This window comes from Petaurus breviceps, unplaced genomic scaffold (assembly GCF_028583685.1).
Source record: "Petaurus breviceps papuanus isolate PSGF00001 unplaced genomic scaffold, PetGlider_PUasm1.0 182, whole genome shotgun sequence".
NCBI classification, from domain to species: Eukaryota; Metazoa; Chordata; class Mammalia; order Diprotodontia; family Petauridae; genus Petaurus; species Petaurus breviceps.
Window position 1 is genome coordinate 4183352 of NW_027185786.1, and position 27985 is coordinate 4211336.

The 27985-nt window shown below is 44.2% G+C and overlaps 1 protein-coding gene across 1 annotated transcript in view; it reads left to right on the forward strand.

The window, feature by feature from the left end:
- Positions 1-27985, forward strand: part of HYDIN (HYDIN axonemal central pair apparatus protein) — a 421862-nt gene that overhangs the window by 310307 nt on the left and 83570 nt on the right. The window contains exons 42-50 of the mRNA XM_069087496.1: positions 6382-6556; positions 10129-10761; positions 14379-14597; positions 17998-18206; positions 19064-19246; positions 20199-20318; positions 22135-22294; positions 22391-22563; positions 25330-25528. Coding sequence (XP_068943597.1) covers positions 6382-6556; positions 10129-10761; positions 14379-14597; positions 17998-18206; positions 19064-19246; positions 20199-20318; positions 22135-22294; positions 22391-22563; positions 25330-25528 — 2071 coding nt within the window. The remainder of the gene's footprint in view (positions 1-6381; positions 6557-10128; positions 10762-14378; positions 14598-17997; positions 18207-19063; positions 19247-20198; positions 20319-22134; positions 22295-22390; positions 22564-25329; positions 25529-27985) is intronic.

The window sequence follows — 27985 nt, forward strand, 5'->3', positions numbered from 1 at the left end:
AGGACCAAGCCAGGACCAGGTGGGGCAGCACCTCCCTCCCCTAGGGGGCCTCTGTTTGCATTGACACCCAGTGCTGCTCCCAAGGACCCCGATGACCCCCCCCTCTGTCCCCCCTCCCCCCGCCCCTGCCTCCTTCCCTTTTCTGGTCTCTTCTGCCAGCTTTCCACTATACCCTCCCTGCAGCCAGCAGCAAGAATGAGTCCGAGGGCAGAAGGATCTGCAGTCTACAAGGGCAGGCAAGGAGGAAGACCCAAAGGAGCGTGAACCCTACAGCCGGCTCTATGGCATTACTGCAAAGCTGGTGCAAGGGAGCCCCTCCCCTCCGCCAAGCTCAGGGCTGCTGGGGACTGGGTCACGTGCTCGCTGTGTACCTGGCACTCACTGTGCTGGGTCTAGATACGTCCCTCTCTTAGAACCAGCCCTAGGCCCTGCTATCTTATATATATATAAGATATATGTATGTATGTATGTATGTATGTATGTATGTATGTATGTATCAAACAGCTACGCTAGTGGAGAGCTTGAAAGATTTGCCAAGTGCTTTATTTCTCGTCTCATTTGACCCTTACAACGACTCTGGGAGGTGGGTGCTGTTATTATCCCATTTCACAGTTGGGGAGATGGATAGTCACGCCATGAGTGTCTAAGACAGGACTCAAACTCGGGTCCTGAGTTCAGATTCTTCACTTCCCACTGAACCATCAAATCTGCTAAATGTCCAAACCGTGAGAATCCCAGAGGAGTCTATACCAGATTCCTGGCCTGGCCTTACTAGCTGTCCCCTCAGGACCCCAGTGCATTCTAGGTCTCTTGCTAAGCTGAGGAGGAGAAAGTATAGAGAAAATTCCCTCTGTCTGTTGGCTGGTACCTGACCTGTGACTCCAGGTCTTGGAAAGTTGCCTGGGGCCCTGAGGAGTGGAGGGACTTAGCCAATCAGAGGAGATTCTAACCCAGGGTCTCCTGATTCAGTGCTCTAACCACTATATCCCTCTGCCCCCCATTCATCTTTTTCCCCCCAATTTATGAAATTATTTATTTTTAAATTTCGACATTCACTTCCATAAGTTTTAAATTATCTTTCCCTCCCTCCCCAAGATGACTTGCAATCTGATATGAGCTCTACACATACATTCCTATCAAACATTTTCACATTAGTCATGTTGCATAGAAGAACAATAACGAATGGGAAAAACCATGAGAAAGAAAAAAATAAATAAAACAAAACACAAAAGGAAATAGTCTGCTTCATTCTGCATTCTGACTCCATAGTTCTTCTCTGGATGTGACTGGCATCTTTCATCATGTGTCCTTTGGAATTGTTTTAGTTACTTGCATTGCTGAAAAGGATTAGCCCTTAGTCTATCAAAACCAGTCCTTGCACATTGTGGCTGTTACTGGGTACAGTGTTCTCCTGGTTCTGCTCCCCTCACTCAGCATCAGTTCATAGAAGCCTCTCCAGGTTTCTCTGAAGTCTGACTGTTCACCATTTCTCATAGTACAGAGCTGCTATAAATATAAAATATGAATATTTTTGTACATGTAGGTCCTTTTCCTTTTTCTTCGATCTGTTCTAGAGACAGATATAGTGGTGGTGTTGCTGAATCAGAGGGCATGCACAGTTTATAGACCTTTGGGCATAGTTCCCAATTGCCCTCCAGACTGGTTAGATCAGTTCACAGTTCGACCAACAGCATCCAAACACATTCCTGCCTGCCTGCCTGCATTAGGTATGCTCCTTCCTTGGCCTGGACTCTGTCATTCCCGTATTTTAAGCTGTGGTTCAGAAACCCAAATCCTGTTCTCAGACAGCATCTTCTTATGCATCTATTCTCAGTTTGCTTCCCAGATTTGCTTGCTTCTGTGCATTCTTTGCCTTCAGTGGGCACCACCTGCTCTCTATGGCCTTCAATTTCTCACCCAAGATTCCTTAAATATTCAGTAATGTTTTCTGGGCACTTTCTGGGAATAACATTTGTTCCCAAATAAATCACTACATGTGAGCAGTATTTATTTAAATAATTTAACCCCATGGGGATGTTTCGAGTATCCCTTGAATCCAGCCCCACTGCATCCCCAAAGGCTGCCTCAGTCAGGATTCACCTGCCACAGCTACTCTCTTCCCTTCTTCCTTTGCCCCTTATTGGATGAGCCCTCATCTAACTACCCCTGTAAATGGACTTTATCATTCCTTGGAGGATGAGCAGCTACTCCCTCCATTCACTCAGACAGCTCCAGACTTGTTTGTTTTTTAGCTCTGGGCATCTTTCTCCTTCTTTCTTTCGTGGGTGTAATGTTCCTCCCCTCTCCAGGGGAGACGCAGGTCATTTCCTCTGTACATCTTCTTCTTTATCTCCATAGGAAAGCCCCTCCTTCAGCTGGTTTAGTTTTTGGTTTTGGTTTTGTTGTTGCTGTTTTTAGGAACACTTCATCATCCCCCATAACCTAGAAAAGGGAGAGGCATTCATAACCTCCTTTACCTTATGTTCTAGCAGGGAGACCAGTCCATACTTTAAACACAGAAAGAAAGGATATTTTATCAAGCACCTACTATGTGCCAGGCACTCTAAGTGCTTTAAATATATTATCTCATTTGATCACAACAACTCTGAGAGGGAGGTGCTGTTGTTGGAGGCAACTGAGGCAAACAGAGGTTAAGTGACTTGCCCAAGGTCACACAGCTAGCAAGTCTGAGACCAAATTTTAGCTCAGGTCTCCCTGAATCCAGGCCCAGCCCTCTACCTGCTGTACTACCTCGCTTCCCCTAGATACGCTTGGATGTGACAGAAATACAAACATTATACACTCCATGAAAATCATTGCAACTTCTCACTGCTTTCTGTTTTTAAGCAAATGGGGATCCTCTGTCTCTGTCTTCCATTTTCTCAGGGTAGGAAGGGTGATCTCAGCTTTTCTCATTAGCATCCTGATCATTCTTTACATCCTTGCCCTCCCAGTGCCCCCAGATGACTCTCTGAGACTAAGAACTGAAGAGTAGGTGCCAGTCTGTGCTGGTAAATAGTCCCCTCACCCTGAGTACCTTCCACCTTAGACACTGACTAAAAGTTATAACCCTGGATAAGTCATTAACCTTTCCAAGCCCCAGTTTCTTCCTCTATGAAGTGAAAAGGATGGGTTATGGCTTCCCTTCTAGCCCTAAGCCCAGCACCCTGGTTCTCCTTCATTCTGACTGACCCCTTTTCTTTTTATTACTATTCCTCAAATTCCTCCAAATTCCATCTCTGGCTTCCTTCATGAGTCCAAAGCCTTCCTAATCGCCTTCACAGTTTCTCTATGTTCATTGCAGACCCTTCTTCAGCCTTTTCTGCTGTACATCCTCAGCCTTCAGAAGCCAGCAGCATAAAATCAGCGTGCCTGGGTTCAAATCCAGACTCTTAAGATCTGCTGCCTTGTGACCTTGATAAAGAAGTGGTGCATCAGGAGCCTGTTTCTTTATTTTAAAAATGAAAGAGCCAGGCTAGATCATTTCTAAGATCTCTACCAATTCCCAATCCTGTAAGCTCCTTGTTACTGATAAATCTTAGGTACTTAGGAAATGTTCATTTAATTGAATCAAATATACCTCTTCCTTATACCTTCAAACCTGAGAAAGGGTATATATTGTAAGTGGATTAAATTCCTCAACAAAAAAAGATCAAATGGAGAAATAGATTTGAAAGCTAATAATCTGCTATAGATAAGAAACACATTTGTAAGGAAACAGACACAGATCAAAAAGATGGGGATGGAACAAAATCTATTGCTTTGGGCAACTCTAAAAAAGCAGGAGTCACAATCATGATGTCAGATAAAGTGACAATAAAAATGAATGCTGTCATGAATGAAAAGCCCAAGAAACAGAGTTTCTGACTAATTAATAGTCAATTTAATAATCAATTGATAATCAATTTAATAATCAGGAACTTACCTGTTGCTTTGTTTTATTCCAGAGCGACCTATAGGTAGAAATCTGGATAGCTTCAGTGCCCCCACCCATATTCTGCTAGGTTGTTTCTTTGTTCTTAATCTATTTCAAAAAGTCATCATTCGGGGCAGCCAGGTGGCACAGTGAGTAAGAGCACCGGCCCCAGAGTCGGGAGACTTGGGATGGGTTCCAGGCTCACATACTTAACACCCACACAAAAATATCTGGCCGTGTAACCTTGAGCAAGTTACTTAACCCCAATTGCTTTTAAAAATAAAAATTAAAAAAAAAGTCATCATTCATTCTTTGGATGGTTCTAATTCTTCTTCACAAAATGATGAATGTCAAAATATTTGTATATACAGAGCCAATATCAGATTTCACACTGTCTTGGGGTAGAGAGAGAGGAGGCAGGGGGAGAAAATTTGGAACTCAGAATCTTATGGAAGTGAATATTAAAAACTAAAATCAATTAATTAATTAATTAGTTAATTAGGGGGAAAAAAGAAATCATCATTCAACTCCTCCATCAGGCCCTTTGGTCTTTGTTCCTCTCCTACCATTTATACTAATTACTCTCAATGCCACCTACTTTGGACTGGTGGATTTCCATGTAAATGAATAATACCTCCTTTCCATTCCCCATCTCTCTTCATGCTTCATTTCATAGAATCATGGAAAATGAGTTAGAAAGAGGCTCAGAAGTAAACTAGTCCCACTGGCACCCTTCTGTGAATTCATCCAGTATCTGTCTGAAGACCTCAAGTGAACGGGAACCCACTGGAACTGGTCCTCCTAACTGGTCTCAGGGTCTCAACTCACACCTGCCCCCACCCCACCCCCAATCTAGTGTCATTAACTAAGAGATATTCCAGCTCTGAGCAGGCCACTTCCTCACTCAGAAAGCTGCTTTGGCTTCCCCGTTACTTCCAGGATAAAATGCACATTTCTTTGCTTGACCTTTAAAGCTCTTTACAATCTGACTTCACACCCAGCCATCATTAGTCCCTGCTGATTTTGCCAGACTGGCCAACTTTTTGTTGCTCACCCAGGACATTCTATCCCCTTGCCATAGACTGTCTCCTCTCCTGGCCTTCCTTTTGAGGGGTCCGTCCTCCCTAGCCTTCTTGAAAGCCTCACTCCAGCACCGCCTCCTACTCTGGGGGCTTCCCCATTCCCCACAGTTTATTCTTTTCTGTGCATTTTGCATTTATACATGTGCACGTTGCTCCTTTAACTAAAACAGAGACTTCTTGGGGGCAGGAAATCTTTCGTTTTTGTCTTGGGATCCCCTGCATCTAGCACAGTGCCTGGTGCCTTGTAGGCCCTTGATCCCTCCCGAGACAGACTTCCCTACCTTTGTACAGTTCTGGTAGAAATGTGTCCTTCACATCCAACCTGTACCAGTCCCTGCAATTGATACCTCTTGCATCTAGCTCTGCCCATTGGAACCCAGCAGGACAAATCGATTCCCTTGTCTACATAGCAGCCCTTCAGACTCTAGAAAATAACTGTTAAGCATTCCTTCTCCCAAGTCTTCTCTTCTTCAGGCTAAACATTCCCAGTCACTTTGCCCTGACTTCAGGGATCACACTCTCCCACCCCTCTCACAATCTTCATCACTCTCCTCCTATTTGTCTGTATCTTTTATAAAAATGTAGTCACTTGCCTTTTTCTCCTAAAATAAAAATACAGAAAGAAAAGTCCAGCTAATTAAGGTTTCTCTTAGTTGAGTTCCAGTTAACTGAAATCAACATATTGCTGGAGTCAGGTTCAAACTCCCCTCCAAGCACTCACTAGCTGCGGCACACTGGTCAAACCTCTTACCCGATTAGTGATTCAGTTTCCTCATCTGGAAAATAGGATAAATAAAGCACCCACCTCCCAGGGTTGTTGTGAGAATCAAATGAGAGGAGATTTGTAAAACATTTAGAGGTGAGAGTCCAGAACATAGTAGGCACTTAAGAAATGCCTATTTATAATAACATATATAATTAATAAATAAACAAATAATAAATACTGGTTTCCTTCTTTCTTTCTTCCTTTCTCCCTTTATTTCCTTCCATCCCACCTTCTTTCTTCCCTCCCTTCCCATCGAGAGCAGACAAAGGCGTTTACTGATAGTTAGAGTTTCCGTTAAGCTAGCTCTCTCTCTTCACTGTGACCAGAACATTCTGGGTGAATGACCATGGGAAATAAAGATTTAAAAAGACAGAAGGAGCTAGAGATGCTGGTTGGAAAGGCAGTGTGGAATGCTGCAGAAGGCTTGTCATTCATAACCTGGCTCTGCCGGCCTTTGGAAGTACCCATCTGTCCCCCATCTGTAAAAAGTACCCCATCTGTAAAATGGACATACCGATCACCCAGCCTACCTCACAGGGTTGTTGTAAGGAAAACATTTGGGAAAGCCTTGTATAAATAAGGCCAGTTGTTCCTCACTAAATGTCCCTCTCCTCCAGAAAACAAGAGAAGTTAGCTCGGGAACTCCAGGAAAAGAGAATACAGCAGGAACTTGAACGACAGCGTGAGGAGGATGAGATGAAAAAGAAGAATAAAAGGAAGCAGCGAGAGCCTGTCAAAGAAGAGGTGCCTGCCAAGAAACCCCTTGGACCACGACAAGCATCGCAGATCCAGGTAGCAGACAGATAGGACAGACTACAGCGGGTAGTGCACAGACAGATGGCAGAGGACCACCCAGGTGGGAGGCAAGAAGCCTTGCTCCAAGTCCAGGATCTTTGAGCCTACATCAAACTCTCTGAGCTTCGCTTTTTTCCTCCAGCCTCTCAGGCAGGACATTTTTTTAGGAAAATGTCCCCTAAAGCCTTAAAGTACAATATAAATATGAGCTATTAAAAATACATGCCCCAAATGGGGCAGCTAGGTGGTGCAGTGGATAGTACACCAGCCCTGGAGTCAAGAGGACCTGGGTTCAAATCCAACTTCACACTCTTGACATTTACTAGCTATTTGACCTTGGGGCAAGTCACTTAACCCCGACTGCCTTACCCCCTTCCCCCCTCCAAAAAATATGTGTGTGTGTGTGTGTGTGTGTGTGTAAATGCTGTGTAGTGTTTTTCCTTATAGGCAGAATATATCAGCCTGCAAACTGTATGAGTCCACTCTGAAAATGTCATCTTGTAGCTAGCTACAGGCTATAGCCAGGCCAGGCCAGTATACTGGCACACACAAGCTAGCAATCAGGGCCCACTGCCAGTTCACACAGACAAATAGATCTGTACCTAGGGGTGGATGAAGCTGAAGTCAGAGGCCAGAGCATCAGGGCACCGTCGAGGACATGGGCAAGATTTAGACCCCTCAGGGATGGGGAGCCTGCAGCTCAAGGCCACATGTGGTCTTCTGGGTCCTTGGTTTGCAGACTTTTGACCAAGTCCAGGTTTTACAGAATAGAGCCCCTTTTATGAAGGGGCTTTGTTCTGGGAAATTTGGATTCAGTCAAAGGGCCACACTTGAGGACCTAGAGGGCCACATGTGACCTCAAGGTTGCAGGTTCCCCACCCCTGGTAGAGGTTGAGTAAGTGAGGCAGATTTAAACCAGGTAAGAGGGAGAACATAGGTAAGAGTAAATTCTAAGCATATAGGTCAATATTTTAAAGTTCGAATTAGGAAAAGAAAATGGTCAGGAATTGTTGGGAGACTGAGGACAGTGTCCAATGATTCAGAAAAAGGAAATGAGTCCGTGCAACCAGGGTGTGACAGTTGAAACCTAGATAGGCTCTGCTTCCTCTCCTGTTTTTTCCAGAGCGCTTTTGAGGGTATTATGGTTAGTCAGGAGACATTTTACATCCTCAAACTGGCACCCGTGACCTGAAAATAAAATGGTCTTAGAGTTGGAAGAGGTATCAAACCAATAGAAAGGACTCTTGCATGCTACACATTGATTTAGAAAACCACAAATTAACCTTATCTAGGTTGCATTATATTTTTATATATTTGGCTAAACATCTCCCATTCACTTTTTAATCTGGTCTTGAGGGGGTATTGGAGTTTTATAGACTGGGAGCTGGATACCTTTGCCCTACGATATTCCCAACCTGTGGTTTTCCAACCTCTCCTTTAACAGTGTCCAGTGAGAGCTCCTAAGGTGCTCAGTTCCATTTTTGGACTACTCATTTTCCATTTGCTAACCCTTCAGTTATTTAAGGACTATTTTCATGCCTCCACCCCGTAAGTCTTCTCCAAATTTGGCTAACTAGCCACAGTTCCTTCAGCCAACCCAGTCCTCATCTTGTATCGTTTCCAATCCCCTCACCTGTTATCTCTTCTCAATGTGGTTCAAATTGTCTCCTTTATAAAAAATTTTTAATTTCACTTTCATCCTGGCACCTGTGCTTTCATTGGTGTAAGAACGTAGAAACAACATAGAAAACTCTATTCACTACAGACATAGATCAGCAGCTTGTCTAGAAATGAGTCTTAGAGACTCAGGGGAGTATGGGGGAACCCAAGAGCTTAAGAGAGTGGTTCTTGGTTGCACAGCTAGCATGTGTTAGGTCTTGACAGAAAGAACTCAGGCCTTGCTAACTCAAAGCCCAGCCCTCTCACCGCCGTCGCACAGTACCATTCTAGCTGGTGGTTATCGCTTTTATAACAGTGAGCCCAGGACTCGAGATGGGATCTGACCAGGGCACACCTGACCTCTTTTAGACCCTCTTCTCTACTGATATCACACAAACCATGCATGGTTTGTAGCCCACTAGAGTCCCCAAGGTTTTCTACCCGTCCACACTAGCCTTGCTTACACAGTTTCTTTTTTCACCCCAAGTACAGAGCTTTCTATTAATGTCTATTAAAACACAGGTTATTTACAGCTTCAGCCCATCCTTCCATCTTGGGTCAAATCAACAGAGGAAAGAAGAATGAAGGGGACTGTAGCGGCAAGCACCCCAAGCGTCCTCAGGGTTTGCCGCCAGTACAGGTTCTTGGATCTGCTTTGATAAAGGAAAGCAACTCAAAATGGGTTAACAAGCTTACTTTAATCAGTCAGACATATATCGTTTACCTTGTTCAGGGGAAAAAAGGTCAGCACCCCGAACTTCAAAGCATACAGGCAGAATTATCAAGACAGAAACAGATCAAGTAGACAGATTTCCAAACTGTCCAACCATTACATCCATACCCAGTCAACATCTGGGTTTTTCAAAGCTGGGGGGGCTCTGGACAACGGCTTTTCAGACTACAGATCAAATCACAGAACACTTCTCAAAGTGAGCCCCCAAAACAAAGCTACACATCAAGGCTTATATAGCCTTCTCCTGGCTCAGAGAATGTAACAACCTTTTGGACCCACTGGCCAATCAAAAAGTATTTACTGAAAAACAAGCCTCCCACCCCAGGCTTCAGGTGCACTTTAGCCTAGGGGCAGGGAAGATCTTCCAAATCTGCATTCCCATTACAGGGACACACCCAACATCCTCCCAAATTAGTCTGGCCAGCCATCAGACTAACCACCACCATTATGACAGTTGGTCTCAAGCCAGTTATTGTCCATTGCCTTGATTCTGGTCGGTGACTTAGTGAGCTTTGGAGGCTTTGAAGGCAATACCACTATGGAACATTCTTCTTCTCCTACTCCCTATGTGCTTCACAACTGTTGCCTTGGCTCCCATGCTCACCTGTGGCCTAAGCCACCTATTTGACTGTGAACACCCTGCTATCAGTGACTTTACTTTAGTCTTATTATCTAGGTATATGCAGTGCTTAACATAATCATGTAAAGTGTATGGTAACTCAAAAAAGCAGATATTAATACTATAGCTAAGCAATTCTATACATTCAAACCAGAGAACTCCAATCATGATTTTGGATGGTAACAGTGATGGGCTGGAACCAGTTCAGACTGGCTCTGGAGAGTCAGTTGTTAAATTTTTAGTGTGAGTATGCCTCAGAAATAAGCAAATGCTACAAAGCAGGGCTTGATTGATAATTTTATTGATTATCCAGACTTAGAGTATTGTAGAAAATATTAATAATATAGGTTAAACATAAATGGATTGTGCATACATGTCTTCCCCCCTCAATGGCACCATTTTATGTTATTCCTATAGAATCCTAGGAAATTTTCTGTGCAGTCAAATTCTGTCTTCTGTTCATTCTATTGACCCTTTCTTCTGCTCCTCCCTGCCCCAGGAATTGATGCCATTCATATTAGTCTTCACAAAAATTATTTATGTGTTTTGTTCTTCTAGGGTGCCAACGTAAATGCCAAAGCAGATGCCAGGTCAGAAGCAGGAATAGAAAGGAAGGTGTCAGTGAGAGAACTATCCATGGATGAAAGAAGGGAGGAGAAAAGGAAAAGGAGCAAACAGCAACTGGGGGAAGCACTGCCCTTACAGACCCTGGCAGAACAAGAAGAAAGTGAAAGGGATTTATTGAGAGACACTGAGAAACAGCTGATCAATAAGTTCAAAGTCTATGAGGTGACCCTAAAGGAAATCCAGCAAATCTTGATGTTCTGGGACCGGAAGCAGGGCATCTGGATTCCCCATGCTGGCACGGAAGATACCCAGCATGAGCCAGAAGACCAAAAGCAGGCCTCTTCTGGGCGGAAGGGCCGCAAGGATCGCGAGAGAGAACGGTTAGAAAAACTGGAGAAGGAGAGGGCAGAGAAGGAGCGCCTGGAGAAGGAGAAAGCTGAGAAGGAGCGTATGGAGAAGCTCAAGGCAATGGAAGACAAGAGCAATGGAGGAGAGGGGGAAGAAGAAGACCATGAAAGGAAAAAGGACTCTGGTGTGCCTTTCTTGGACTTCCAACCAACTGTCTCAGAGGAGTTTAACTGGAAGCAGATTCTGGAGACAGAAAGGTTACCAAGGATAGAGCAGGTAAAAACATCTCACAAAAGGTAGGGAAACATTTCATCATGGAGGGCATCACAAAGACAGCCTGCTGGTCTACCACAGAGACTCTCGCACACTCTGGATGTAGGCTTCAAGTCAGAGCTATTCCACAACACGGTCTCCCTCCTTGCTTGACATGATTTATTTTATCCCTGCCTAGAGTTCCATTCATTCCTTTAAACCTTCAGTAATGAGAACAGTGATAATTATCACAGCTGTAAACCCAGCTGGCCCAAAGAGCACCACTAATCAAAACAATCCATTCCTCATTCACAAGAAACTAAATTTGGATAGAATCTTTGAAGAATTTCAGCTTATAAACTAAATTCTGCCCAATTCCTGTTTTTATATGGCCCACAAGCTAAGAATGGTTTTGTTTTGTTGGGGGGTTTTTGTTGTTTGGGGTTTTTGGGGTTTTTTTTGCTTTTTGGAGGGGGGAAGGCAGGGCAATTTCAGTTAAGTGACTTGCCCATGGTCACATGGAAAGTAAGTGTTAAGTGTCTGAGGATAGATTTGAACTCAGGTCCTCCTGACTCCAGGGCCAGTGCTCTGTTCACTGTGCCACCTAGCCGCCTCTAAGAATGTTTTCTTTTTACATTTTTAAATAAAGTTTTATTATGTTTAAAAATGTAAAAAAACAAAACCACCATTCTTACCTCTTAGGCCTCAAAAAAAAAAAAAAGCAGAAGGCAAGTGTACGTACATGTATATGTATATGTGTGTATATATGTATGTGTGTACATAGACATGTATTGTGAGTAGCCACCTACTGGCTTCCTGCAATATCACTTCTCCAAATAAAGCAAACCACCTGTTCTGTAGAACCACAAGCCTCCAGAAGGTCCTCAATAACATTACCGATACTGCTATCAACAAGGGAATCTGGAGACTTTCCTGTCGTCAGTATTACACTGACAATATTATTGGTCCCTGAGACCAGTGGCGTCAAACTCAAGAACAGGAGCTAAGAAAACATATATAAGGCTCTTTACTAGTGCATATTGACTTCAAAAATACACATTAACACTATTTATATTTTACTGTATTTTAATTTATTTTGTTAAATATTTCCCAACTACATTTTCATCTGGTTTGGGTTATACTTATAACCATGTGTTTAATACATCTGCTTTAGACCATAAAACTTGGCATATTTATTCTAAACTTCTTTATATTCAGAGAGTTTTTCCCACTGACCTGTAGAAGATAACTTTTGATAGAAAGATACTCACTACCTGGTTTCCAGTACATCTGTTCATTTATTATAGTTATTTTTAATAATAAATTTTTCCAATTACATGTAAAAACCTTTTTGTAACATTTGGAGATTTTTTGAGTACCAAATTCTTTCCGTTTCTCCTTCCCTTTCCCCACCCCCTAGTAAGCAACCATACAAAACATTTTCATATTAGTCATGTTGTAAAAGAAAACACAGATAAAAAAAAAACCTACAAGAAAATAAAGAAAATGAAAAACAGTATGTTTTCATCTGCATTCAGGCTCCATCCAATCTTTCTCTGGAGGTGTATAGCATTTTTTTAAGTATTTGGGGTTAAGTAACTTGCTCAAGTTTACATGGCCAGTTATTTCTGGGCATGGTGGTAAGTATCAGATCCTGGATTTGATCCCCAGGTCATCCCGACTCTGGGGCTGGTGATCTTACTCGCTGTGCTACCTGGCCACCCCTCTTGGTGTATAGCATTTTTTGTCAAAAGTCCTTCTTGGATCATTATATTGATGAAAATAGCTAAGTCATTCACAATTAATCATCATACAACATTGCTGTTATATGCACAATGTTCACCTGGTTCTGCTGACTTCACTCAGCATCAGTTCATATAGGTCCAGGTTTTTCTAAAAACATCCTACTCATCATTTCTTATAGCACAATAGTATTTCATCACAATCATATGCCACAACTTGTTCAACCATTCCCCATTTGATAGGCATCTCCTCAATTTCCAAATCTTAGCCACCACAAAAAAAAAAAAGCTGGTATAAATATCATTTTTACAAATAGATCCTTTTTCTTTTTTATCTCTTTGGGATATAGACACAATAATAGCAATTACTCAATCAAAGGGCATGCACATATTTAGAGCCTTTTAGGCATAGTTCCAAATTACTCTCCAGAGTGATTGAATCGTTTCATAATTCCAGTAGAGCATTAGTGTCCCAATTTTCCCACATCCCCTTCAAAACTTGTAATTCTCTTTTTCTGTCATATTAGCCAATCTGACAGGTATGAGGTACCTCAGTTATTTTAATTTGCATTCCTCTAATCGGTAGTGATTTAGAGCATTTTTATATGACTATAAATAGTTTTGATATCTTCATCTGAAAACCACCTGTTCTTATCCTTTCACTATTTGTCAATTGAGGAATGACTTGTAGTCTCATAAATTTGACTCAGTTCTGTAATTTTTTTTTTTTGAGAAATGTGGCTGTTATCATAGACACTTGCTATGAGAAAAAAAAATCTCAATATTGTAGTCACTTTTTAAAAGTTGAGTTTCTCTCCTAAGGCTGATCAGTTTTCTTATTCCTACTTTCCCACTTTGCTAGCTGAACCTTCAATTTCATCAATGTAGGGAACCCCTAAGTGAGGACACTCCCTTTACCAATGCAGGATAGAACTTTCTCTACAACTCAGAGAGATACCCTATGCACTAAGAAGTTAGATGACCTGCCCAAGCTTACATAGCTAGTACATACGGGACCTGCATACAGCTTTTCCTTCATGGCTTCAAAGCTGGGAAGGTATCAATGACATGATGCTACCACCCATTTGACTTGTTACTAATTCTCCTTTGCCTCCCCTCCTTTCAATTTTCTACTACTTTTACAATAAGGAAAAAAATTATTGAAATCTGTTTCATAGTATTTCAACGAAAAAGAAATCTTAAGGTCCATGCAGTGCTAACTTCTCCACAACTTTATTCTATTCACCCACCCAAAATGATTTCTCCATGCTCTGACCTCTCAAAGTCTGATGCATTCGTGACAATCTACTTTGTTTTAGAGTTATGTATATATACACAGGTCTCCTACTAGATCATAAACTCCTTAAGAAAAAGATTAAGTTTTATTCACCTTCTTATCTCACATAGTGACCAAAATGCCTCGTACAGAGGAGAGTCTCAAAAATGTTGAGTGGGGCAGCTAGGTGGTGCAGTGAGTAAAGCGCCTTCCCCAGAGTCAGGAGGACCCAAGTTCGGTTCTGGCCTCAGACACTTAACACCCACACAAAAAAATACCAGCCGTGTAACGTTGGGCAAGTTACTTAACCCCAATTGCTCTCCAAAAGTAAAAAAAAAATGTTGAATGAATGAATGAATTCCTTTAGAATAAAAGAACAATTTTTGTGGTAAAAAAGAAACACATTATGTAAGCACTCTACAAGTCACAAAAGAGTGGGACTAAGTACCTTCTGTCTATAACTCTTACCACAACCTTTGACTGAGAAAGATTCATTCCAGAGACTTATCCAGTAACAAAGAAAGCAGATGACTTTTACCAGAGAAAAGACCCATAAAAGTAGTAGGGAAAACAAGTTCTAGGCAAAGACAAATCTCTGACTCAAGGCCAGCGTTTTCTTTTAGATGATGGACATCCTGGACGTTGGAGTCATCGAGCTGCCAATCCCACCTCCTGCCTTATTCTCAATGATCCCCTTCCCAGTGAAAAGGGTTCCTGTGGTCATGACAGAAATTCTTGAACACTTCACTTTTGTCATCCCATCAAGTGAAGATACCACGTCAGAGGATAAAAAGGAAAATGAAAGCGAGCCTGACATTTCTACCAGTACCCCCACAGCAAAGGTAAAAGATGGGATGTTCTCCTCTGCCTACACACCCTTCAGATTGGGGGTGTCCTTGTGGACCCCGGAGGTAGGAATTGTGTTTGGGGCAAGCAATTCCCCTTTGACTGAGAGGGTTGGGGGATAATGCTAGGTGGTGCAGGGTGGGGAAAGGGAAACGGGGAAGGCAAAGACCCTAGAATGTCATGGACCACCACTGATGGAGACGCACCTGCTCCTGGGTGGGAGGGATGGGCAGAGCTGGGAGCTTCCCAGTTTAACCAATCATTCCTGCTAAAGGCTGGCTTCTGTTGTTTCTATGCTACTTAAGGACAACAAAGGCTGTCAGCATCCTCTAATTTCAGTCCTCTTAAGCAAAGCTCCATTCACGCAGCTCAGGTTACAACTCTGCTCATGAGTTACAGCCGGAAAATGTCTGGCCTTTTTGGAGAGGAGATACAAAATTTCACAAGCACTTTGTTGGAATCCGCCTCCCTCCCCCAGACCCCCAGTGCTGGAGTTAGCTGACAAGTCACTTAGCCTTTTTGTGTTCTAGTTTAGTGTGTGTGTGTGTGTGTGTGTGTGTGTGTGTGTTATAGTACTTGCCCAGAAGACATCTTAAAGGTTCCATCCTTGCTTCTGGACTCCTCCTGCTCAAATGTTTCACATAAATTAAGATTCCACAGGAAGTGGAATTTTCCTTTTATCCATTTCCCATTTTTTCAGTTAACAATAGCTTGTGTAGGTAGATGATTTGCTATCTCTTTTGGTTATTTACTATATCTTTTCCCTATCTTTGTCCTTTGTTCTAATTTCGTCTTCATTGATTTTTACTCTAAGAAATCATCGCTATGACTATATACAGACATTTGATTCAGACACTGCTCCCACATCGGTTACCAAAAGTTCTCTATCTATTACAACATAGCCAGTTTTATTCTCTGTGTTGTTTTTTGGTGCTTGTCATTTCTAATTCATTCTGACTCTTTTCTTGAAGGAAATTTTCGTTATACATAATATCCCAGCTTTAATGACTTTAATAAGCTTTAATTGTTTAAAGTAGCACTAAGATCCCAAGACATGCTATACATATACATATATATAATTCTATATATATATTCATATGTACATATGTAAAATACACATATAATTATGTATATACATACATCTAATTTCACTTGAAATGCATATGTGTGTATACACACACACTTATATCTGCATATATCTCATATCTCAGTCTCACATCTCCAGCTGCCTATTAGACCTCTCAAATTGGATGTTCAGTTGACATCTCAAACTCAACTTGTCAAAAGCCAAGCTCATTATCTTTCTCCCAGAGGCTTCCCCTTCCAGATTTCTCTATAATTGTTAAAGGCAGCGCCATCCTGCCAGGCCCCCAGGCTCACTGCCTAGGACTTGTCCTGGACTCCTCCCTCTCTCTCAGCCTCCACATTCAAAGCTTGCTCATTTCACCTTTGCCACATCTCTCCAATACACATCTTCACCTCTGACACTGAGACTGCCTTGGTCCAGACCCTATCACCTCACACCTAGACTATTGCAATAGGCTGGCGGGAGGGGTGGGGGAAGCGATGGTGGTTCTGCCTGGGAGGGTCTGTCTTCCTTAAGTCTGTCCCCACTCCAATCTATCCTCCATTCAGCCATCAAAGTGATTTTCCTAAATCACTCCCTACTCAGGAAACTTCAGTAGCCTCCCCCTATCACCTCCAGGATCAAATATAAAACGCTTTGGCATTCAGGGCCCTTCACAAACCACACACACACACACACACACACACACACACACACACACACACACCTTTCCAGTCTTCTCACACCTTATTTCCTGACAAATATCCATTGACCCTGGCCTGCTTCCTTAAACAAGACACTCCATTTCTCAGCTTTGGGCATTTTCTCTGGCTCTCCCCCATATTTGGAATGTTCTCCCTTCTCTGCTCTAGCTACTGAACTCCTTGGCTCCCTTCAAGTCTCAGCTCAAATCCTGTCTCCTCTAAGAAGCCTTTTCCAACCCCTCTCAATTCTAGTGCCTTCTCTCTGTTCAATATTTTTTCATTTATCCTGTTTGTAGCTTGTGTATGCATACTTGTTTGCACGTTTTCTCACCCATTAGATTGTGAGCTCCTCGAGGGCAGGAACTGCCTTTTTGCTTCTTAGCACAGTACCTGATACATAATTAATACTTAATAAATGTGTATTGACTGACTAACTTGACCAAGAAGAATAAATTTGGTGGAAACTATTGGCTTTGCCACCCTGCTCTAAGGATATAGCAAAGACCTTCGAAACACCCCAAAGAGAAGCCCAGGCATGAAGGGAGACTCTCATGCAATTCCTGGATCCTTTGCCATAATAATTGACATTAACCCTCTTAGAGCAAACCAGTGTTGTGGGGGGTGCAGTATTTTTATCTCCATTTCACAGAGAAGAAAACAGATGCTGAGAGGTACTTGCCAATAGTAACATAGATAAAAGTATGGTGTGGCACAAGCACCCCAGCACCCCCAGAGTGGCTGCCAACACAGGCTCTTAGGTCTGCTTTTCTAAAGGAAAGCAACTCAACATGGGTTAACAATCTTGCTTTAATCAATCAAACATATCATTTACCTAGTTCAGGGGAAAAAGGTCAGCACCCCAAACTTCAGAGTATACAGACAGGTTACAAGCAGAAGTTACAAGAAGACAGAGAAATATTTCATCAGGCCTCCAACTGTCTGACCATTACATCCATACCTAGTCACTGTTACCAGAGAGGGAAGCACCAACATCTGGGTTTTCAAAGCCAGGGGGCTTGACAGCTGCCCAGAGTCTTGTCTGGTCAAATCACACAACACTTCTCAAAGTGAGCCCCAAAACAAAGCCTCACATTAGGGTTTATGTAGCCTTCTCCTGGCTCAGAGAATGTAGCAACCCTCTTGACCCACTGCCCAATCAAAAATCATTCTTGAAAACCAAGCCTCCCCCCACAGGCTCCAGGTGCACTTAAGCCTATCAAAGGGCCTAGGGACAGGGAAGATCTTAAATTCCCATTCCCATAACATATGCACACCCTTCACTTTGATATGCCACCTTTCCATGCCCAGTCCCTCTCTGAGCCCAAGTTCCTTCCCAGTTAGCATTAGACTCTCTGACGTGTTTTGCTACTACTGTTCTTTGAGCATTTTCCTCAGTGGAAAGGATACCCAGTGAGCCTGAAGACCAGGCATATTGAAGGTGTCCTCAAGGTCCTAATGGCTGGACGATTAAGGGTAGAATCCTGCCCTCATCCTAAGCCCCACTCTGCCCTTCTGAGCCATTAATCCCAGGTGCCCAGCAGCAACATCCTCAGACAATGTGTTTTTTCAAGGGTTCTTATATTTCACCTCTTTATTTTTGTTTTCAATTGCTGTTCTTCCTTTGAGACACAAGACGATCAGGTCACCCCAAGTAAGGGCCGATCCAGACTGAAAGAAAAAACTGAGTCGCTCAAGGAGTCCTTAAAGGAGAAGCGGGGGCGCACGGCACTCCTTAAGAAGATGCCCCAGGCTACGCCCGTGACATCCATCACCCCCTTGGAAGACTTAGACCAGGACACCTTCAGCTCCCAGCAGATTGAGGATAAAATCATGAGGTAGGCCGCCAAGCAAAGTGAACACTGGAATGACCAGAGCAGTGAATTTCACTGCCCCTACTTGTGGTGTGGCAGCTGGGCTAGAGGGGCCCACTCAGAGGTTCCACCGGATCAGGAGTGATCCTAATGTGCATGGTGGGAAGGGAAGGCAAGGACCAAGTCCCCTCCACCCTCACATCTTCCCCAGGGCCTTGTCCCATGATTCCTAAAACCATTTAACTCAACTCAACAAACGAACTGAATCCTATAATTTGTGAGGATCAGGGAGGTGCAAAGATATTCACTAATAATCACTAGGATTTTATAGCTCTTTGAAATTGGCAAAATGCTTGACAGATACTATCTCATTTGATCCTCACAACCCCAGGAGGTGGGTGCTGTTATTATCCCCATTTCACAGACAAGTAAACTGAGGCAAACAAGTTCACTGACTTGCCCAGGGTCATAGAGCTAGGAAGTGGCTGAGGAGGGAGTGAACTCAGGTCTTCCTGACTCTAAGTTGGTCAGGCTGTCCACTGTACCACCTAGCTGCCTACTTGGCACCTCTGTGACTTCAGTCAAGTTAATCCCTCCTTATCTGGAAAACAGGAATAGTAACACAATTCTCACTTCTCAAGATCGTTATGAAGAAAGTACTTTTTGAACTATAACGCAATTTGGAAATGCCCGTTGTTATCAGTGTCATTCTTTGACCCAGTGTCCTGTGTCCATCCAACCACATCATTGCACAGCTCTCGGCCGAGCTGAGTCCGGACCTTCTCACCCACGCCAGCTTCTTCCAGAAGCGTTTGGTCTCACGCTATGCCCAACCAGCGAGGAAGAGGTTCTCTCTGTAAAATGTACTCGGTCATTTCCAGGCTGAATCATTTCCGCTGGATCGTCCCAGCCCACGGAAAGGTGACGCTCCGGGTGCACTTCTCCTCCGGGGAGATCGGGAATTTTGACCAGACTTTCAATTTCGAGGTCCTTGGAACGCGCCGCCAGTATCAGCTCTACTGCCGAGGGGTTTGCACATACCCTTCTATCTGCCGAGATGTCAGGTCAGGGAGTGGTGTGTGGATGGAGGAGGAAGCATGAGCCCTGATTCTCTGTCCCTTCTCTAATGCCTTTCTGTTTGCATGGAGGGGAAGGTCACAGGTTAGATCATCCTGGCTGGAGGGAGGACTGCAGGAGGCAGATTTCCACTTGTTGGCCAAGGAACAAGATTGGAGGCAAGGAGACAGCATAAGGATTGTCAGTCTTTTTTTTTTTTTTTAAGAGACGTGGGCACTAGCATATGGATGGCCATCAGTAAACCCAAAGGTCTTGGCAACTGGGCCTTCTTCTCCTTATACTAGCAGGTGTCCTGAAGAGGGTACTTTTCCAAAGATAGACTGTGACATTTAGGAGTTCAAGGATAAACATATAATTAGTCTAGTTATTATGCAATTGACGGTTTAATGAGGCAATCAAACTAAATGGCAATTAATCAAAAAATAATCAAACCTGTTTTCTGAGCAATAAGAGACTACTGGACAGAAAAATTAATTGGAGCCACATGGAAAAAGAGGTATTGGTCAAGTGATTTTCATCTAGGCACCCTTCTCTGAGACACTATTGTGGAAAACCACAGGACACAGTAATCAGGATACTTGAATTCGAGTCCTGTCTTTTCCATTAAGGATGGGGAAAGCATTTATGAAATGCCTATGTGCCAGGCCCTGTGCCAGGCCTTTGATCCTAACAACCCTAGGAGAAAAGCACAGTTATAACCCCCTTTTATAGTTGAAGAAACCAAGGCAGACAGAGGTTAAGTGATTTGCCCAGAGTCTGAGGCCAGATTTGAACTCAGGTTTTTCTGACTCCAGGAGCAGTGGTCTATCCACTAAGCCACCTAGATGCCTGTCTATGTACAAGTATTTCATTTCTCCATGCCTTATGTTTTTCCTCTATAAGATGAATGTCTAGGTTTTGCTCAAGATCTAACATTCTCTGATTCTACTTTTCTGTTAGGGTGGTGTTCCCTCATCGGAAAAAGGAGTCAAAGCCTAAAGAGATTGTCTTTAAGAAATATATAATGAATCAGGAGATATTTCAGTTTGGGCCATTGCTCTGTGGGAAATCACGAGATAAGTAAGTACCCCATTCACCAATGAGATCATAAGTATTCTTTAGGTTTGTCTCATTAACAACACAGTTGTTTTATTTCCTGTCTGTGGTTTTTTACTTTTCTCAAAGCAGGGGTAGTTATTTCCCAGTGTCCCCCAAGGCACATGTATAAGAGTAGATGTCAGTGTGGTGAGAAGTTTGTCTGCCATGTTCCAGGAAAATTTTCTGGATAGTGAGGCTGGCTATGTATGTGTGACTCCCCAGACCGATATGTGTCTGCTCGGATCCTTCTGCACTGGACACACACACACACACACACACACACACACACACACACACATTCCCCTTTTGACTTACCTGCATGGTGCTGATTTTCCCCAGGACCTGTCACTATTTGTGGTTCTCTCTTTGTATCACTCGCATTTTCTTGCAGCATTTCTGACAGCTGGGCACTAGGCACTCATGGGGCCAATAGGCTGATATTTCCTAGCTGTGAAGCTTGCTATCTGATGGCGTGTTCCTATTAGTAATCCTGCCTGCCCCTGCCTGGAACAATCACAAGATATCCAAGAAGGCATAAGGCCTCCAGAGTATCTAAGACCTGAGAATTTCCCCATAACTATAGGGTAATTGTGCAAGGCAATGGAAACTCCAACTCCCGATCATTTGATTCATTTCAACAAGTATGTTAGTCTGGCCAAACATGTTGATCGTGCTCAAAGTTATAAATACAAGAATACAATAAATACAATACAAGTGGAAATAACTAGATCAAAGAGATATTTATTAAATAGTATGTAGGCAAAGTGGAAATCCGTAGCACCATAATCCATTCCCACTAGCCCTGAAATGGCAGCCTCATTCAGCAGTTAGCCCCAAGCCTCAGCTTCTGGTCCCTAAGGTATCCTGCAGGCCTCAAGATGGCAGAAGTGCCTGACCAATAAGCAGAGGTCCTGCCCCATGCATCCGTGCTGAGCCATACTGAAGTCCTCTAGGTCAGAGAGGACTCTCTACTTTCCAGAAACCAGGGGAGACAAGTACTGACACAGCTGAGTTTGGTTTGGTTTTGACAGAATCTACTTTTGGAAGAGTCAATGAATAGAGCCAACCTTGTGACCCTGGGCCATTAACTTTATCACCATTTTAACCACCCAAAAAGCTGCCCTCCCTAAGTCCACCAAATGATGGTGACAGGTGAATAGCTCAGATAAAAGACTTGAAGAAAGGACGTTTCTGTTGGACAGTGTGGTCATCTTTGCATGATGCATGAATAACACTGAGGACAGGTGGGACCAGTTCAGTCTTGGAGCCATTAATAATTAAGTGATCTTTCCAAGTACACACACCCAAAAAGTATTCTGTTTGGGAACAAATGAATTTAGTTCCCTTCTAAGATATCTGATTCAGTTTACCTGCCAGCAGCTACAGAAAATAACCAACTAACATTTTAAACATAACCCTATGTATTGTGAAACATAACCATACACAAGCGGAACTTAGACTGAAGTCCAGCAGCAAGGAAAAAATGTCACTGCATCAGTTCCTTTTAAGTGGAATTGGGATTTCCTTGTTGAAGGCTGCACATACTCCCCCACTCACCCATGTTGTTTTCCTACCATTCAGTAAGACTGAGAAGCCAAATTGCCAGCAAATATTTGTTAAATGATCCTTTTGGTTTATCCAACAGACGTTAAGTACCAGCTGTTTTACAAAGCACTGTGCCAGACACTGGGTTAAGGCATTACTGTGACGATAGCATCTCTTGTCGCAGACTTGTTGTGAGGATGAACCAATCACAGGGAGTTTCTTCCATTCTATATCAGGGTCTTTCCCTTTTCAGGTATAAGGCAGTCCAGTTCCCAGATAATATGGAGAAGTTAACCATTCTAAACAATTCCCCAATGACTGCCGAGGTGACATTCTTGTTCCAGCATGATGTCAAAGCCAGCACCTACATCCTGGACCCACCTTCCATGATCCTCAAACCCAATGAGAAGCAGGTAGGAAAGCCTCAGGGACAATCCCACCATCAGGACTGCCCTCAGGGAGCCGGGGCCTGACTTCCTTCCTCCTCTCGGCCTTCCCTATCCCCCCAGGTGCTGTCCGTGTGGGCATACCCGACTGCTGTGGGCGTATTTGATGACAGCATCATCTGCTGTATCAAGGAAAACCCAGAGCCTGTCATCTTCAAGATAACTTGCCAGGGAATCCGCCCCGAGCTGGAACTGGACCACAAGCAGCTGCACTTTGAGAAGCTGCTGCTACATAGGTCAGATAGCAAATAAGCCAGCCTCATTTCTCTGGGATTCCCCAAGCTATGGAGTCACTGCCTCGGGGGCCCCAGACATCCCCGCCTCGTTCCCTAGTGTGTTAGAGATCTCTGGCTGGCTTGGGGAGCTACGAGCTGATGCAGTCTGATGGGAAGAGGATGGAGCTGCTAGTCGGATGGTCCGGGTTCTGGTGACAGCTGGGGGCTCGCTAGAAAGCTGACCTTCACTGGGTTGTGTAATGCCTCTGCCCCTTCATCCTCCATCTGTCAAATGGGAATAATTACAAGGTCTGGCATTTATTTGGGGCTTTAAGTTTTATAAAGCCCTGTGGGCTTTGTGTGGCAAGTATGATTATCCCCATGCTAGGGATGGAGAAACTGAGGCTCAGGAAGAAAATAAAGAGTAAGTGACTCACTCAGGGTCAAACAATGTACATGTCAGAGCCAGTGTACGTGTCAACCCAGGTCTTTGATCCTAAGGCGAGACTTCTCTAGTGAGAGAGAAATGAAATCTCTTGGAGAAGTCAGGCACACAGTGCTAATGGAAGTCCTCGGCGGCACATACTGCTTCAGTTTCCCCACCTGTAAAGGGGAACTGTTTGGTCCAGGATGCCCAGAAACTGACGTCCGTTTGGACAATGTGAGTGTGGTCGAGGCAATGGTGAGATTACAGGATCCTGGATTTAGAATGGGAAGGGAATAATCCCCAGGCCATCTAGTCTACCAAACTCTGACGAGTTAAATGGAAGAAGCAGGATTGGACCCCTAGCACTCTGACCCCAAAACCAACACTCTTAACACTCTACCACTCTGCCTCCATCTCAGTCAATAAACATTTATTAAGCCCCTACTGTGTGTGAGGTAGGGCATCTAGGTGGCACCACCATGCACAGAGCACCAGTCAGGAAGACCTGGGTTAAAATCTAGCCTCAGGCTGGGTAACCCTGAGCAAGTCACCTAACCCTGTTTACCTCAATTTCCTCATCTGTAAAGTGTTCTGGAGAAGGAAATGGAGAATCACTCCAGTATCTCTACCAAGAAAACCCCAAATGGGGTCACAAGGAGTCAGGCATGACTATAACAACTGAACACCAACAAGGTATATGGTACTAAGGACACAAAGAAAGGTCAAAACCATTCCCTGCTGTCACAGACCACGTGTCACAGTCTAATGGGGGAGACACTCTGCAGATGGCTAAGAACCAGTGAGAGATTTACAGGATGAGCTGGAAACACTCCACAGAGGGAAGGCCTCCTGATCCCTAATTGAACTGGTGACCGCAGGGCTAACCTCATGAAGTCGGCATTTTCCTACGTGGCATAACTTGATGGGCACTGGGCAGGCTTCCATTTCCCCCACCATATATCACACTGCCTGAACGTCCACCATTAGTGTTTCATTACTAAGTACCTTGAAAGCTTCTCCTTCCTGGGAGTACCCTTTTTGTTGTTGTTGTTCAGTCATGTCTGACTCTTCATGGCCCCATTTGGGATTTTCTTGGCAAAGGTACTAGAGTGATTAGCCATTTCCTTCTCCGGTTCATTTTGTAGATCTGGAAACTGAGTAAAGTGACTTCCTTAGGGTCACACAGCTAGTGAGTGTCTGAGGTCAAATTTGAACCCAGGGAGATGAGTCTTCCTGACTCCAGGCGTGGTGCTGCATATACTGCACCACCTAGCTGCCCATCAGCATACCCTCCTTAGCTACAACAGCTTCCTCTCCCCACTCCTGCAGATGCAAGATTAACCAACATGTAACTAAGAACAAGCTTACACAGAACAGATGCTAGGGTGGGAGTGGGGCATGAGGGGACAGAGATGCTCAAAGTGGAAATAAGCAGGCCCCAGGCTTCCCATGGGCCACCAGGTACCTCAAATTCAACACGTCCAAAATGGAACTCATTCCCTTTCCCTCCAGGTCCTCCCATTCTCCCAGCTCCTCTCTTGCCATCCTCCCAGTCACCCAGGTCACAGTCTCTGTGTTATATATTCCTAGCTCCTCACTCACACTCACCCCCCTCACCAATCTCTTGCCAAGTCATCATGCCCCTCTCACAACCTGATGACACAGTTACAAGCTTCCATTGCCATCCCAACTGAACTGTTGTAGCCTGGTCGAACTGCTTTAAGTCCCTCCCCCTCCATTCATACCCTTCTCAGCTGCAGAGTGACTTTCTTAAAGCAAGTGCATGACCATGTCATCCCTTTGCTTGAGGCTCCCTATGACCTCAGGACTGAAGCATTTAGAGCCCTTTATAGTCTGGCTCTGAGCTTCCCTCCTACCTTTGCCATCTTCCTTCCCTCTGCGCTGACCCAGCCACACTGACCTTCCTGATGAAGTTCACCCCAACCCTCTCCTGGCTCCTTTCCTTCTCACAAGCCACCACCCATTCCTGTAGTACTCTGTCTCTGTCTACTCCCTGGATCCCTTCACCACGCAGTCCAATGCTACCTTCTCCAGGAGGTCTTTCCTGGCCCCACTTTTCTCCCTCCTCAGTGGCTTCTCTCTGATGTTACCTCCCATGGACACTGTACATAGCCAATTGGTTACACACTCATTATAGACTAGGAGATCCTTGAGGGCAGGGGCAGCTTTTGTACCCCCAGCACTTAGCACTGTACCTGCCAATAGTAAGTACTAAATCAAAGCTTGTTGACCAACTGACTTCAGTCTCACTAAAAACCCACCATAAATAACACCAAGAAACTGGTGCACTTGAAATAAACATCATTTGACCATGACAAGCCGTCTTCTGGTCTCCGTAGGAAAGAAACCAAGATGATTTTCTTACGGAATGTCACCCCATTGCCGGTGGCCTGGAGGATCGGCAGCCTCGAGCACCTGGGGGACGATTTCAGCCTCTCCAGACTGCAGGGACTCATCCAGCCTGGTGAGGAGTACTGCCTGCAAGTCCACTTCCAGCCCACCAAGGCCATCAACATCAAGAAAGCGATTCGTTTAGAGGTGAGGCCCAGCACCCCTCTGATGATTGGTCTGGAGCAATGAAGTAACACCAGCCCAATAGCCATTGAATCCCGTCATTTCAAGGGTGCACTTTGGTGCTCAAAATAAATTTCTTCAACTCTCAATTTAAAAAAAAAAATTGCTTTGAAATAGTGAAAGGCCATTCCTCCCCATGCTCTCCTCAGCCCCATATTATACAAAGAGTCATTTCTCTAAGAGCAAAGGCTAACCAGACATGTGGTATTAATAAATAAATGTTATGATAACAGCTAACATCTAGTCAGGGTGTCCTAAACCCTAACCCTAAATAGTAGCTTAGAACTGCACTAGACTTGGGGTGACTAGGTGGCGCAGTGAATAGAGCACCAGCCCTGAAGTCAGGAGGACCTGCGTTCAGATCTGGCCTCAGACACTTAACATTTACTAGCCATGTGACCTTGGGCAAGTCACTTAACCCCAATTGCCCTCCAAAAAAAAACTGCACCAGACTTTTGGGATACACTGATACATTTGCAAAATCCCCTTTAATATTCCCTTTAAGCTTTATCGCAACTCTGTTAGTCAGGTATTGCAGGTATTTTTATCCCCATTTTACAGATGAAGAAACCGTCTGACAGAAATTCCTGGATTTGCCCAGGATCACAGATCTAGTAAATTTCAAAGGCAGTATTTGAGCCCCAGACACAAGGTCTTTCACGTGGTGAGCGCATTTGTAGAAAGAAGGGGGGGGGGGGGGCGGCCAGGTAGCACAGCGAGTAAGAGCTCTGGCTCCAGTGTTGAGAAGACCTGGAGATTGAATCCCAGGCTCAGACACTTAGCACCCACCCAAAAACACCTGGCCGTGTAACCTTGAGCAAGTTACTTAACCCCAATTGCTTAGGGGCGGCCAAGTGGCTCAGCAAGTAAGAGCACCGGCTCCAGTGTCGGGATGACCTGGATCAAATCCAGGCTCAGATACTCAGCACCACACCCAGAAATAACTGGCCGTGTAACCTTGAGCAAGTTACTTAACCCTGATTGCTTTAAAAAAAAAAAAAGAAAGAAAAAAGGGGGGTCAATGGTTCTTCCTGGCACAGTGAAGGATTGTCAGACTCTAGAGACATGGGGCGGGAGAGCTGAGTAGAGCGCTGTGGTTGCTGCCTCTGGGAGGCCACAGGAGGCTCACTGGCCTCCGTCCCTCCCCTTGCCATGACAGTTCACAGCTATAGGGCAGGAGTAAACAGTCAGCTACAGCAGAGAATCAGGCTAAAAAGTTAGCCATGAGGTCCAATGCGTGACAGTTCATATGAGCAGAGGAGAGAGAAAGGAAAGAAACAGAAAGAGGAAAGAGGAGAAAGAGACAGAGAAGAAAAAGGAGAGTGACAGAGATGGAGAAAAGAGACAGAGAGATCAGAGTCTCTCTACAGGGAGAAAGTAACTTACCAGGGGCAACCCGGAAACAGGTTTTTCTTCTGGGGAATTTTAACTTTATCATCAAGTAGAGAATCTCCTCTTCTCTGGAGAGAAAGTAAAAAGCACACAAACCATTCTGGACCAGATGAGTTCTGGTGCTCAGGCAGAAGGCTTCTTCTAGCTCCAAAGCCTATGGTATGTGACTCTGCCCAACCTCCAAGCAGTGTGATGTGGTGTCGAGGGCGCCTCATCGGAAGTGAGGGGAGACCTGGGTTTGAATGATGACTCTGACACTTGGTACAGTATCTGCCCCCTTGGGCAAGACTCTGTCATCTCCCTAAGCCTCACTTTCCTCATTTATAAAATAGAGATAATCAGACATGTATTATCTACCTATCACATGAGGTATTTGTAAAGAAAGTGTTTTGTAAACCTGAAAGGTTAAAAAGTGACGCGTCCTCTCTGGGGCCAGTCCTCCAACAAGCCTCTCTCATTTAACAGTTTGGGTCCCCATGAGAGGGCTGAGTAACCCTAAATTAGAAGCCTCATTTTCGAGGACTGTTGCTCACAAGCCTCCACCAAGATGCTTTTTCATTTCTATCACATTTCAATTCACTCTCAGAAAAGGGAATTAACGAAGAAAGTATGTTAAGAACAGGTGTACAAAACATTCTTCCCCCAAATGCTGGGCTATCCCCTCCCACAAGTACACACAGAGTCCAAGGGCCAAGTGGGCTGAAATTTAGAGTGAAATGATACTGAGGCACACACATGGAAAACACATGTGACCAAAGGGCACCCTTACAACTCATCATTAATTGGAAGCCCTTTCTTGAGTTCATAGTTGGCGTTTGTCTCTGGTACAAGGGGTCACATTCATTAAAACTGCTTCCTTCCTTGTTTGTGCTTGTGAGCTGCTGTTTGCCCTCACAGTGTCTTTCCATTCTCATCTGGATGCCTTGTAACCTACTGGCCCCTCTCAAGTCATTGTGGTGGAGGGGAGGAAAGCTATGCCCAAACACACACACACACACACACACACACACACACACACACACACACACA